The sequence below is a fragment of the Anabas testudineus genome, chromosome 9 (genome assembly GCF_900324465.2).
Source record: "Anabas testudineus chromosome 9, fAnaTes1.2, whole genome shotgun sequence".
Lineage (NCBI taxonomy): Eukaryota > Metazoa > Chordata > Actinopteri > Anabantiformes > Anabantidae > Anabas > Anabas testudineus.
In genome coordinates this window covers 23,266,950-23,282,459 of record NC_046618.1, presented here as the reverse complement: position 1 = coordinate 23,282,459, position 15,510 = coordinate 23,266,950, and the positions used below count along the sequence as shown (strand labels likewise).

The 15,510-nt window shown below is 39.7% G+C and overlaps 1 protein-coding gene across 2 annotated transcripts; it reads right to left on the bottom strand.

Moving 5' to 3' along the window:
* Window positions 1-6,561: 6,561 nt before the first annotated feature.
* Window positions 6,562-14,703, bottom strand: LOC113151388 (probable G-protein coupled receptor 21). Of its 2 annotated transcripts, none has more exons than XM_026344362.1 (2): window positions 8,882-14,703; window positions 6,562-8,795 (listed from the first exon to the last, which is right to left on the bottom strand). In XM_026344362.1, exon 1 carries the CDS (start codon window positions 13,831-13,833, stop codon window positions 12,763-12,765), a length of 1,071 nt encoding a protein of 356 aa, XP_026200147.1. In that variant the 5' UTR covers window positions 13,834-14,703; the 3' UTR covers window positions 6,562-8,795; window positions 8,882-12,762. The 2 variants fall into 2 exon arrangements, with proteins under 2 accessions (XP_026200147.1, XP_026200146.1); XM_026344361.1 differs by having other exon boundaries at window positions 6,562-12,617; window positions 12,649-14,703.
* Window positions 14,704-15,510: the final 807 nt, after the last annotated feature.

Genomic DNA, 15,510 nt, shown 5'->3' with positions numbered 1-15,510 from the left:
TACTGGGATTACATATTAAACCCTTAACTGAAAAACAAACTCGTATTTGTACATGTTTTGGTTTCAGCCAAACACTGGTACATGAGCTGATAAACTTCTAAAAACTCCTGAGCTTTCACAACAAGGCAGATAAGATGAAAAATGCACCAAGCTGAAATCAAGAATCGGTTGTTTATTCCTGGAAAGCTGACATGTTGGAGATACGAGTTTGACAATGAGCAGGCGCGTGACTGGGAAGCTGACAAGAAAAGTGAAAACACTTGGTCTCTCTGCTTCCTTTAAAGCTGCCATCGTGTGCACTCAAGCACAAAACATTTAATGTGCTTGAGCGCTTGAGTGTCGATACAAACTGCAAATCAAAGAACACTCAGCGGTTTGGAATATTTTTATGACACATAAACATTAAACGTTCCTACATTCATCCTTTAGGTTTCCTAAAATGGTTTGTTAGCGATGTTGACACGCCTCATTTAAACGGAGAGCCAGAACCAGCTGCTGCTACAGTGGGAAGTCTGAATGTTAAGAATGCTAACAGGGCACTTCAGAGAAACTGAAACACTCTGCTTTAGAATTTCAAACTTTACTTGTTCTGCCATCTTTCTCCTGTCTGGAAACTTGTTTTGACGGGACGCACGCCTGAAGCTTGTTAAATAAATCTGATTCTCATAGCAACAGCATACACACAACAACAACAACAATTTTTATTATTTAAAAAAAAAAAATCTAAGACCAAATTCTGCAAAATCACACCAGACCAGCCATTTGTGGAATGTGACTGATGTTCTCTCAGTGGTTAAACTCAGGAGTGACCATAAAAAAAGCCTCATTCAACAAACCTATTGTCTGTTTGTACAAATAACTAAATAAACAAGTAAACAGCTTATGTATCAGTTCAGTTTTCCATTCTCATAAGATCAGCAACTGTTTTGTATTAGCACAACAATGGTGCAACGTTTTCAACACAGCAGTTCTGCCACAATCTCAACATCAGCATCAGCTGTTGGTGGTGGGTTTTTTTCACGTTCACAAGGGTATTGAGATTTTAGAAATGTAAGGAATAAGACTTCACACATACACTATCCACTCAAAACTGCAGCCATAATAGGCATAATAGTAAAAGCTGTAAAGGCAACTGTATGACATGGAGTCCTTTGGCTCAGTTTAAATTGTCCAGTATTGTACTTCAGAAATTCCCATCACAGAAAAAGAATCAATGCAGACACTCTCAGACCCAGTCACAGAGTTCCTGCTGTTGCACCAAGTCCCATCAGGCATGTCTGTCCACTGCTGTTTAGCCTGAGGCGCCTCAGTCCTTACATTTGGTTTATTTTCAAGCATTCCAACCCTGTCTCCATAAAAATCACAGTCCTGTGCAACCAACTGCAATTACACTGAAACGTGGGATCACAAGCAGGATTATGTTCTGATTTAAGTTTTTTTTTTTTTTTTAATGACTGGGGATGGTGAGCTGTCCCTCTAGAGACTAGCGTTCGACTCCTGAGTCCTATATGTGGTTAGATTTAGGAAACAAAAGCAGACTGGTTAAAGTTAGGGAATGATCAAAAGTAAATAAGCATGTCACGTCTGGAGTTTTCCTCTTTTAAATCAGACTATAATCTTAGTTTTCTTTCTCATCTATGATAATAAACTTAATTCTCCACTCACCCAAACAGTAGAGGCAGATGGCCACCCACCCTGAGCCTGGTTCTGCAGGAAGTTTCTTCCTGTGCTTTTCATTGTCGCCTAATGCTGCTCAAGTGGATAATTTCATAGTTGTACCATTATTTATATTCTATAAGATCTTAGAACTTACACTGTGAAGTGCCTTGAGATTACCTTTACTGTGCAATTAATTTGTAAATAGTTTTGTGTGCTGGTCAGGCAAAATAAACAGTTTCTTGATTTTATTGAAGATTGTTGTTGTTTTGTACTATTATCTAACATTTTATAGCCCAAATGATTAATCAAGCAAGTAATCTGCACAATGTGAAAACTATTAGTTGCAGCCTACACGGGATGACGTCCTCAATGTAATTTCAGTCTCGTTTTACACTTTGATTAAAGCAAGAAAAACAAACATAATGTTTGCTAGAGCCTTAATCAATAATATTTATCTGTTGACTCTACAAACATATGTTTTAGACATTTTGTCTTTATCTGATAGGGTACAATAGAGAATCTGGAATTTAGAGAAGGGTTGAAATGACATTAACACAACAGATTACATAAACTAAAACTTAAAAAAAGCCAGTTTACTATGATGGAAATACAAACCTCATCTTAAAAAGATCTTTAAAAGAAAGCAGAGACAGTGTAAGTGAGTAAGCTGGAGAAGAATGACAGGAAGTGAGCATAATGAAGCGAGGGGGAAGCTGAGGAATTTCAGCTTTCTGAATCCCAGGTTCCCACCACACGGACCTGAGCAGCTCACATCATACACTACTAAAAATGTCAAGTCTTCTTTTAAGTCAAAGATTCAGGCAAACTTTAAAAGTCAAGCTGTGAACTTCACACTGAATGTGCTGTGATTTCAGATCCAGTGAAGTAAAGCGCAGTATACACCTCTATTCTATAGATTTACACAACCCCTCGGTTCTCATACATCCGCCTATAGTTCAGGTAAAAGTGAAAGATTAAATGCTGGAAACTTCATATTTAATGTCATTTTTGCAGAAAATGGCTCCTGGTTTTTCATTTATAGCCTCAATTTTGTCAACTGAATTCACAAATGCTCCAAGTATATTTTGGCAGAACTACATAAACCTTTTGTCTCTAACTAACCTTTAGACATTTCCATTTGACTTCTTTTAAAATTTTAAAATGTGTAAAATGTCCTTAATTAACAATCTTGATTTTTGTGACATGAAGACCTCCAATATGAACACCAGTTAAACGGTTCCAGTTGAACTGACACATGTAATATGGTTTTTAAACTGCATGGTACTGGCTCAAGTTGCCCCTTTCTTTTTCCATGGGCAAAAGTGGCAGATAGTACGTTTTGATTTTTGGTATCAGTTGAAGTAAAATATTGTAAGTAACTTGCATTAAAAACTCAAAAGATAGTTTAGATTTAAATCGCAGGCTGTTTAATTAAGACTGACAACATTAATATGAAGATAACAGTTTTCACAACCTCTAGTACCAATCTAGACATAATTAATGTAAACTGTAATTAAAACTGATCATCCTGAATAAGAGCTGGAACATACAGACTTTTACACTATCCAAATAACAAGCTCTTAACTCAAAACCGTGTACATAATGATTAGGGTTGCACCAACACCAGTATCAGACAATACGTATTTAATCCTGTAGGATTAGGACAGTGCACAGATCGTTGGTACCAACATGCACATTTACTTTTTGACAGCGTCTAGCCACTGTAAGACTGAAAAACGTTGTGGAGGAGGTTGGGGTGGCTCTGATGGGTCAACAAAACATAGGACTTTCCCACAGGAGACCAAGTTCAGTCCATGTTATTGTCCTGTTATTGTCAGCAGTCAAGTGATGCATATCACGTAATGAATCTCATGTGTCCAGTTTAAATTAAGGAAGCAGTAATTGTTTACACAATCCACCATTTTAAGAGACAGCAGCTGCCATTTTGGTGCGTGACACCATAAGGGGCGCCACTTACAAAAGAAGCCGGCTTACCTACGTGAGGGAGGTCTTACAACAGATGCTTATATGGTTCCATATGAGAAGGCAGAGACAAAAAAAAAAGGTTGATCTGGAAGGATGACAGTGCCACAGTCCCAATAAAAATTAACCATTAACACACGACACAGTACAACACGACAAAGAGACAACATGTATCTAACACTTTTAGAAGTTCAAGACATTGGTGCTGAACCAGTGTCTTCTTCATTTCAATACAGTCAGCCACTCTGTTGGTTAATATGCTCTGATGAGAGAACATTAACCAACGGACTGAGGCTTCAATGCAATTAACAATTAGCCACAGTACAACTGATACAATCTCCAGAGAAAGCACCAGTCCCCACAGATTATAAAAGAAAACATTACTTGCATGCTTCAAAAACCTGCACGAAGGGGGCACGAAAAGGGTTTGATAAGACATTTGTTAGTGTCACAGCTTAATGGACCTGGCTATCGGAACCAAACCTTTCTGAAAAAACACAGATCTCCTGTGTCTGATGTAACAGTCATGAGTCACTTTGGGAGCAACTGCCCACACAACTGATCTGTTAAAATCCGACAACACTCTCACACAAAGACATCTTTTTCCAAACTAAAAACATTTTATTACAAGCTTATTAACATACAGGGACACTGTATTATGCTCAAACAATACACTTTGGGGTGATGCGTCACTTCCGCCTGACTGGACTGGAACTATTGAACTTAAAAGTACTGTATGTAAAACTCCACTCTTTACGTCTGTGGAATATGTACGTGTGTGTATATGCAAATATGTCTAGAAGTCAGGTGAGTCATCCTGGCTCCAGGCTTCATTTCCTTGGCTCCAAGAATAACTGGCAGCATTAAGAGGCTGTTTTTACTGCCCTCCTCCTCCTCTTTGATTACAGATAGGACCTCCACTTTCCCAAACACGCACACTAACAATACAGTCACTCACAGGGCCACACTGCAAAAAATGTCACTGGTCATGTATTTGTATATTGTACTGCGGTCTCACACTGTACTCATACACAGAAAATTTAAATTAAGTTATTTTTGTGGCATGGTTCCCTAAAATTCCTCAAATTATGATGTAAAACCCCTAAATATTCCATATAATTCTTTAGGATCTTAATTCAGATCTATGTCTAATCATTAAAAACTATGTACATTATTACATCAAGCTTATTTTGAGATCAATATTAAAGTTAGAGGTGAAAGTGTGAACTCGTCCACTGTTTTACTGATGAATAGATGATGTACTTCAGATGTGTGGCTCGTTATTACAAGTTCATGTTCTCACACTGTGACAAAAAGCAGTGCGAGGAAAACAGGTTGATTTTACTTGTTAAATGCCTTTTAACCAGGAAACTGGAACAGGAAATTAGGCACGTATAGTAATCTGTGTTTTAGCATTTTGATTCCAAAGAAATTACATTTGAAAAGAAATGATCTCCACACATTTTTTTAGCCTGAACAGTAACAATGAGTCGTTATAATCGAGTCCTTCTCAGAAAACCTACAGCAGAAGTTTATCACTGGGTCCAATGGTCATCGATAACAAAATCACTGTAATGCTATTACATACTCATAGATGGTGCATTCACTGTCCAGTTATTACATTAAGTGAAAACTAGAACTGATGCTATTACTATTTGTTATGTTAAACAATAAGAACATTACATCAAATAACAGAATGCAAATTAACAGCCTCTGTACATTTTAGGAAACATAATACAATTACATTCTCCACAAAAACAAACTATCAAATTGCAGTATAGTTGCATAGAAGCGTACTTTTTAAGAAGACTGTGTTAGGTATAGATCTAGGGTGGTAACATTTAACAACAAGATACTTTAACATATAATGGAAATAAAAGCTTATTTTGCTTTTACTTATTATTTTATTACCAAGAACCTAAAAGATCATAGTTTGTTTTACCAGCACACAACCAATTAGATCTTCTCTATGGCCTCAGTTCTAGTTTCTGCTGTCACTGACTGGGACACAGCTTTTCTCACGTTTACATAAACAAAAAGATGCCACACTACACCAGGATTTCAAATTAATGATATATATTAATATATATCATTTAACAGACTACAGTAAATTTATATTTAAATATGCATCTGTATTTCATTCAGTCATAAGTAAATAGGCTTTTATTCCAATGGATTTCAACACTATTACCTAATACTGATTGCAAGTCTTAAAATAAATAAGAAAATTCTGCAGCGAGTTTTAGTTTCGTGCCAGCAGACGTCACACTTGTCAGATCTCACGTTGGAAATGACAGCGTGTGGGCTGAGGAGAGCTGAACCGGCTTCTTCCAAGCTAAATACATAAAATCTCACCCAGTTCTAACCTTAAACTCCTCTTGCCCCCTTTTCTGCTCTCAGTCCTGGTCCAAATTTGGCACTGTTGGTCTCTGTGAAAAGGCATTTCCCCCGGGGGATCGAGGCTGTGTGTAACTCTTGACTGCGGTCCCAGTCTGACAACACTGTGATTTTCCCACAGGAAAATAAAAACATAAACTTTGACATAACATGTTTTTGAATCAAGGGATCAAAGTTGTGAGAGGAGAGGTTCGTGGGATCCATGTGGGCCGTGGAGTTAACTCAGTGTGCCTCCATTAGGTTTTCAGAAACTAATCAGAAATACAATAACACCTCTAGTAGCCAGAAAAATATGGTAGTGTAATATTTCCTCAGTTATGAGAAAAAGTAAACTGTAGTAAACTATCTCACCAGACAACGAGGTGCTCGAGAAAGAAGACTGAAATAATGACAAAGGGGAAGATTAGGTATAAATTATAATAATAATAAAAATAAAAATAAATCAAATTAATTATTTTATATAGGTGCATTTTAATTGAGTTTGTAAGAAAAAATTAAGAGAACCATTTCACATTTACATAAATTAGCTTAAATATACTACACAAAGCAAACAATGCTCACACTTGTAGGCTTGAGAACATACAGGTCAGAATAAGCAATAAGCATTTTTGATTGACAATGACATTTTGATCTGAAATAACTTGAAACTGACAAAAAGTTGAATAAATTCAAAAGAATGTTTTAAATAATACTAAATTTTAAAAACAGACAAAAATGATTTCAAACTATGTTTTTCCCCTTTAACTAGAATCCCATGTATTCAATCTTGTAATCCATCATTCAGCCTGTTTAAATGGAGAAAAGTAGTCACTCTGCTGTTTAACCAGCTGTTGAGGCTGCACAAACCAGTGCACCCATAGCGCTGATCCCAAGTCCTGATAAATGGGAAGGGTTGCGTCAGGAAGGGCATCCGGCGTAAAACCTGTGCCAAGTCAAATATGAGAATCATAAGATATGCAGGAAGTTTGTGTGACAGAGAACAGAAGGAGATGGAGACAGATGATCCGCTGTGTCTAAAGGGAACAACCGAAAGAAGTGAAAGTGTGTTTTACAGACCAGAGGAGGAAGAGTATCCTGAGAAAGAAAACTACGACCATCTCAAAGCAGTTTGCCGTCACAGGTCATGATAAAAACTATCAAAGAATTGAAGTGTCAGGCAGTTCTGTCTCAGGCACAGGTCACGAGTCATCCACGAGGATCAGAAGTAGTTTTCTCAAGTAGAGCGGACCAAACTACCTGTTGTCAGGTGCAGACGTCTGAGAGCAATAGAAATTGCTAATTTGTGGTGATTGTCGCTAAAGTTCCAAAAACAAAATATTAGGTTAACAGCATCATCATTTTTTAAAAGCTGTATCTACATAATGGGAGTAACCCATCTAGCTGAATAAATGAATAAATGATATAAATCTGTGAGGCTGAATTTAAGGACATGTAACTCCATCTCATTAAAATGCAAGAGGTACTACCAAGTAGTACAGCAAACTACTGCGGATTTACACCTAATATTATCAGTTTATTCCCCATTTATTGATCAATATGTGATTAAATCACATGCTTGGTATCCTGCAGCATCCATGAGTCAAACTGACATGCAGCCATCACTGGACAATCCTGCACTGTATTGGATCTGTAATGGTCTCTCTCCTGATCAATGACTTTCATGTGAGCCTAATCAGCCGCATCAAACGGTCACGTCATGTGAGCGCAGTAAAACAGTCGCTTGGCACTGATACAGAACGATCATGTGAGCCAGATAAAGCAGGACTACCTCATGTGGGATATGCTGGGGACAGAGGGGGAGGAATGCAGTAACATAGGGAGGAACTATTTATCGTGTCACATTGCATCATTGGGACTAAAAGATACCAAGATACTCGTAATTACTATTAAAACAATTTAACGTGAACACAGCTTTCAGCATGCAACTATCTGGTGTGATCATGGTTTTCCCAAGAGTCCCAGAGAATATGCAAGTTAATCTGAAATTTACCTGTGCTAATCATAAACAGAAATGTCAGAATGAGGTTTATAGTAAAGTAGGTTTTTACTTTCAAGGACTTTGTATTGGTAGTGGTAAAAAACTAGTTATGATACCACAAGAGCCTTAAATACATAATCGTAAGAAAACTTTCAGTTTGCATTTGTTCATCTGGGTTCCAGCTCAAGCGCTGGTTTATCTGCTGATTTATTAAAAAACACTATTTATTATTTTAAGTTTTTATTTTATCTTCTTTTGTGTCTTAGTCTGGGTCTAGAGAAGAGAAGCTACAGTCAATAGATGCTGTTAAACAAATAGAGTCACCAGAAAATAAGACAATAACTGGGTTCATTATTTAAAACCAGTAAATTACAGCCATGAGCTTAGTTTCAAAGTCATTTTAAACAGTGCTGGAAAAGAGACCGAAATCCTGACGATCATGACAATGACAGTATTCTGGATATTAATAATGAACCTTGGTTAGATGAGGTTGTCAAAGATAAATAATAAATCATTTGATGAAGCATTTTGAGGATTTTGGGGATCAAATCAATCCAATAGACAATAATCAGAACATCTCATTTTAATCAGATGATCACATCTCTATATACAAAGCAACTGGTCAGATCACATGCTGAATAACAAACGGCTAAACCAGAGATCAGATAACTAAAAGCCCTTTCATTCAGATTTTACCTCAGGTATTGATCTGTTGTGGTTTGAGGGTGGAAACGGAGCTGTATTGCACTGACTCCCACTGCAGAGCAGCACTGTGCTGCTACTGAGAAGAAATAATGCAAATCATTTAATGTTAAGTGAGATGTTGCAGCTTTTGAAAGAAGCTGAAATAGTTTACCTGTATACCTTCAAACTTTCAGATTTGCATCATGTTTCCTCAACAGCAGCAGCAGCAGCAGGAAAAGACCAGAGGCAGGCCGAAAGGGTTGTTGCAGGGTTTTTTTTTGCATTTTCTGACTTTGCCCTTATTAGAAAAATAAAACACAAGATAAGTCATCTGTGTTACACAACAGCAGGATACCAAGACAGTGAGTGCAGTCAGTACATTGCTCTCAGTAGCATCATGAGACAGAATCGATCCACACTGAACTAAAATCATGCAGGCAGTCTGTCCTTAAAGTGAAGCATCTTTAACAGCGAATTTAGCAGGGATCAAACAAGTCAAGACTTTGCAGGAAATTACATTTTCAGAGCAGATACTGTATATATAAACATACCATTAGACAGAAATGGGTTTAATAAACAGAACATACAGAGGGCAGCAGGGTTACTGGAGGGTTTTGATTCTCCTCACAGCAGCTCATGTGTCTCTAAACTCTGAACCCCTGAACCTGTGGTGAAAGTACACGTTTGTGTCTCCATAGAGGAAATCAAAAGAAACTAGTTCTTGTAGCAGATGTGGTTGAGATCACAGCAACATCTGCTTTTAGAAGTTACGATGAAATAAAAGATCAATTTCGAAATAATTACTACCTATCATCTACAGTTTCAGCACATCCCAGCAAATTCTCTGCTGAAGATAAAAATCTAAAATCTCCTGGTGACTACTGCATGCAAGTCTGCCGTGTGAAAACGGTGCCCGGTGTAAATCTTTTGGAACAATTTTAAATCAGGTTCCCTTTTGATAATACACGCATATAATAATATATGTACAGTATATGTTTTACTTAAATAAAAACAAACCACATTTGAAGCATAATTAAAACACTGTGTGAACAAAATGTATAAATTATAACCAACTTGTATTAATCCTACAGAAAATAGATGTTTTAAATGTATTCTGACTGGATGGGAAACTGTAACTGATAAATGAGTTATGTAACTTTCACTTTTATCCCCAAAATTGAGCTTAAAAAAAAAAAATAATAATAATAATACGCGATTAGATGGTTTTCTGTGAATGTGAAGAAAAAAAAACAACAATTAGAGCCCTATAAAACTTATTTTAGTTCTACAACTACTTCTTGTGAAGTCTACTATAGTCAGAACCTCAGATGCTTCTCTAGCTGCTAAACAAAGCTTCTCAGGTCTACTTTAGTCTGTCATCATGGCTGCATTTACTGCAGCTGCATCCAAGATCATGTCCTCTGCAGTGAGGAGACATTCCTACATGCAGCTCATAAAAACACTTAGAGGAGCAGCTTCCCTACAGCTTGATTCATGCTTCTGCGTTGAATCTACAGCATCGTTGTGGCAGAGGTAGGGTGTAGGTGAGTACACAGCAGCAACGGAGATGCAACACCATCATTTCCATTTTCAGGAAAAGTAACTGCTACTTAAAATCTGTGAGCACCAACCCCAATACACTCTGCCCAGTTTCAGTTGCCATTGCATGTAGTACACCAAATATTGTGAATAATAAAGAGTGTCATAGAAACTCCACCGCAAACTTGTGTTGCTGTGTACATGTAATTTAGACAAAAGTTGAGGGGAAAAAGTAAAAGTGATGCTTTGACTATGGCTTGAACTAGACATACTGTAGCTCTCTTGCTTCACCTATGATTGGCACAGTGTGTGCAGTACATGAGGCAGCCGTTCTGACGTATGTACAGTATCGTTTATTAATGTAAACAATTAACCCTGTTAAATCAACCAATAAATAAATTAACAACATTAACTACACCTGTATGGGCTAACTGATTTAAATCTTAGTGCTCAAGCTGTTTTCAGAAACAAGAAATATTTTTAGCACAATATGTTTAGATAGTAACAGCTACCAAAAATTAATCTAGTGTAGCTTTAATAATAAGCCTTCAAACTAGGATTATTTTCATTATTGATTCATGTGCTGATTATCCATTTTTGACTTGTAAGTGTCACTAACTGCCAAGACAAAGATCCAGGAACCCAAAAATCTAAAAGGTTTTTTTTTTCCATTGGATATTTTCCTTAAAAAATTACTTGATTAATGAGCGATTGTCAAAAATAGCTGACAATTAATCAATTATTATTAACTCCTGTCTCTGTTCAATTGAAAATTCATTTCACTGGAGCAAAGGAGCTCAGCCCAAACCATGAAAAACATCCCTGCAAGTTATTTTTGCTCCCAAACAAGCCTCCCATCCAGTTTCTATCTCAATATCAACTTTTCTCTATAAAGTTTTAATAAATAACAAATGTTTCAAATTCAGGAGCAAGTCGCTCGCAGAAATATAATTTCCTTGTGACTTTAATACCAAACTCTACATCCTAAATCTAAGTTTTAAATCCTAATACAGTATATGAAAACACCTTTCCTTGTTCTCAGCACTGTAAAAAGAGAAACAGGTTCAGTCTCGAGTGCACCATGTCAGACCTCATGGCTGTGACAAATAACTTATCTTAAAAAACATATCACTGTCCACAAAACCATTTGCAGTCCTGGATGTCTACTTTGCATCAGGAGCTGCCAGAAAACCTCCCAAAGGGCCCAGTTATCTGCTGTTTAAATATTTAAACTCTGAAGTGTATTTACATGAAACCAAAAAGCCACAAGCTCTCACAGTAAAGTGCTCTGACCCTTTTACACTCCGAGGTCGGGCATGTGAAGCATGACGACTGCTCTGCTTTTCCACTTTCTACTCATTTGACCAGCTATCAGCTGCTGGAGGGCTAACAGAGAGACACAAGCAATAAAGTTGCACATTACAATGAAGCTAGTCTTTGCATTGAAGCCGTGTGGATGCTGGCAGACTGAAGATCAACAACAACAATCAACACAGACAACATCTGCACAACAGGTCATTAGGTGATTATCTTATTACGATACGTGGCTTGTGATTTAAGAGTTTGAGAACAAAGGCAAACAGCCCAGAGGCTTAAAAAAAAGAACTGCTGACAAACCTGAGGAGGAAATGCAGTCAGAGAATAAAACTCTCCAAATAATTAATATTTATTGTCTCTATAAGGATTCGTCTGCTGGCAGGAAAACATCCCAGGTCAGCGGTCAGCTCAGAATGTAAAGCCAATTCTTAAATCAACATTTTCACGTGAAACCAAAGACTGTGTAAACATACGTGGAGCTTCTCACCAACACCCAATTTCAAGAGGGAAAAATCCTTTTGATAAAACACACATGCGCTCCCAAATAAACCTCAATCTTCTCTCTGGGAAATAAGCTTGAAGTCCATCTGATACACATTTAATTCATTGACATTCACAACACAACACATGACTTCTTGGCAGATGATTATTCACATATTTCCTAACTCATTAGAATCTGGAGTTTCCTAAGGGAAACAGACCAGTAGTTTGTTTCAAGTGTAACATTTTTTGCATCATCTAATTCTACCCTGAAAGACCCAAGATGATTTGCAGATTTTTCTGTCTCCAGGCTTGAAAATGATTTAAAAGATTTTTTGCATTTCAGGGGCTCACACAGCACAAGTCATGCTGCGTTTTCCTTTTTTGCATCTTGAAGTTTGCAAGTCAGTGCAGGCAGGAGTGCTTATTAAATCCTCATACGCATGAACGCTATTCCTACAGTCCAAACTTTCCTGTGTCATCAGATTGTGATCTTTACACACGACCGAGCAGCATTACACTGAGAAGCATTTGAAAAAGTCCCAACAGAGACTTCATATCCTCCTTTTTCCACAAAAACCTGCCTTCGCCTTTCTGTCTGTGCTCCATACAGGGGGTCCTTAACATATTACGGGACCAAAAAGACCTGTGTCATGCTACACAGCCTAGAGCAAAGCACATACAGAGGACCACTGCCTCTGAAGTGACCAAAGTGAATCCAGGGCTCATACTTGGCATTTAGAGTCTGGTCGTGGGCTGACAGGAGCTGGAGCCTTTTTGGTGTCCATGCAGCTGAGGCAGGACGGAAACAATGGGCTAAAGAGGCGTCCGAGACCTTTCCGGAAGACGCTGTTTGAGAGGCTGTAGATGAGACAGTTGCAGAAGCTGTTGCTAATCGCCAACCATGTTGTGAGGAAAGATGCCACATTGTGGTGATACAGGCCAGCACTTTCGAGGAGGAAGTAGAGGATGTAGGGCATCCACAGCACATAGAAGACGCTGGTGATGCGGAACAGCACCATGGCATAGCGTTTGTCTGGGCAGCCCTCACACCGTTCCCCCCGCTCGCCTTTATCGCCCTCTGTCTGCGAGCTGAAGCGGGCGTGGCGTTGGGTGATCTCCCTTGTATGCTGCCGGCAGATCTTAAATATACTTCCGTAGGTGAAGCAGACCGTGAGCGCAGCTGGTGCATACAGCAGAGCCACAATGAAGGTGCTAAACCCTGGGCTGGTCTTCCAGGAGTCTGCACACCACTGAAATATGTCTCCATGATAACCCGGCTTCCCCCAGCTGAAAAAAGATGGCAAGAAGACCAAAGCAGAGTAAACCCAGATGAGGACAATGCACACCCTCAGCCGGCATGGTGTCACGAGCGTCGCATATGACAGTGGACGGGTGATGGCGATGTAACGGTCCACGCTAATGCACGCCAACGAGGCCATGGAGACGCTCTTCAGCACAGACACCATGTAGCCAAACACCTTACAGGTGAGCTCCTCATTCAGGCTACGGAGGTAGTGGAGCAGAGACAATGACGGGACCAGGCAGCTGACGCCCACCAGCAGGTCGGCATAGGCCATTGTCTGGATGAAGTGGCTGGTGGTGTGGTGGTGCAGCAGTGGGGCACAGTGGAAGACGAAGATCACCACCAGGTTGCCGGTGATGATGAGCACCGTGAGGAAGAGGATGACGGCTACCTCCAGCACACAGGTATCCAGCCTGTGAGAATAACCCACGGCGCCCAACAGGCAGAATGGGGGAGAGCCACTTTGGTTCACATCAGAGGAAGAGTTCATGTTTGGAGGGAGGAGGAGGTGGGCGGTTTCAGCTCAACGCAGTCGTCATCCTGTCGGCCGAGACTCAACCTGAAGTTGCCCGTCCTGGCTTCTGCTCCAGAAATGAAGTTTGCCTCCTCTTATTCTTAAATCAGTATTGCCTCCCCCTCTGTGGGTAGGAGCCCGTCCTTAATGTAGCAGTAAACCATCAACGCATGCAAAATGCAGCCACGCTTTGCTGCTGCAGGGTGTGAAATATGTGCACGAGAGCAACCTCAAAAGGCAAAAAAAATTCCAAGCATAGAACAAGAGATGCCAGTCTGATGCTGCAGTGCAAACTGTCCTCGCCTCGCAGCTGTTTATCATACCGCCCCCCCTTGACTACAAATCCTGAGGTAAGCACTCTGCTCTGGCACGCAGCCACCAAAGAAAGAAAAAAAAAAGCTGGCATACACTTCCGCTCTTTGAGTGCCAGCAAAGGAAAGGGGAGGGAAAAAACAATGCTAAAATTCCCAGCAGCTCCAACGTTAAGAGTCGTCCATGTGGACAGTGACAGCTGCCTCAGCAAACAAAATCAAGACAGTCAAAACAAACAGCGTCGGGTCTGGAAGTAGCAACCTCATCCACAGTCCGCTGACAAGGATGAACACACACGCAGCATCTCGAGCAGTCCTGGAGACAGATGAGCAGAGGCGGGCGGGCGGGCAAAAATCCTAAAGTGATGGATAATGTCATCAGGATCTCTGCTCTATGAAGAGTCTTGTGAGGCTGAGAGGCAGCCGGCTGCGTGTGAAGTGAGAGTCTGTGTGTGAATGTGTGTGTGAGTGTGTGTGACAGGCAGAGAGGCAGAGGGATCAGTATTCTGCCTCTCCTCTCTGCTGTAGTGGCAGTACAGTGATGATGCAGCGCTGCCACTGCTGCTCGCTTCTCCTCCTCCCCTTGCCCTCTCTCTCCCTCTCTCCTCCCCCTGCCCTCTCTCTCCTTCTCTCTCTGGTGCTCTCTTCCCACCTCTTTGTCTCTCACATTTTTCTTCACTTCCCTTTCTCCTGCAAAGTCATTTCCCCCTTTCTCTTCCTCACACAGACACACTCAGTTTGACACCCCTCCTCTTCTTCAATCTACCTTTATTTCTCACTCTTAATTAAATCATGGCCAAGCTGCTAAAAAAAAAGCTGCAGATCAACACCACCAGTTGTAGATAATCAGTTTATATGTTCAGTATATATTTCTGTTACTAAAAATGTGCTAAATACAGTTCAGACCTCTGCCAACATAGTACTGATTGTAATTGTTTTGGCCAATTCCTTCTTTCTTTTTTTGTAGTCTGACCTGCTGATTCCAATTTTGTGCGATTCCGCTTTACTTTCCAGTAACTGACAGCATGAACAAACCTTTTTGTAACGGTCACTGCAAGCTTTGTGTCTTCACAGAACCTCCACACCGACATGTCCAGCCAATCGATCATTGCATCTTTACCAAAGAGGTGTGCTAAGTCTTTAAACAAATGCTGTTTATTAAGTGAAAGAAGTATTTGACTCAAATCACGTTTACGTATTCTGAGCATTCTCTGAGGCAGACCGGTCGACCCGATGACTGTGGTTTGAAGCTAGTTTAACACAAGTTGTGGTTTCCTCAATCTCTACAATGAATGTAGGAACAGCAACATTGGAACCATGGGTTTAACATAGGTTAAACAAT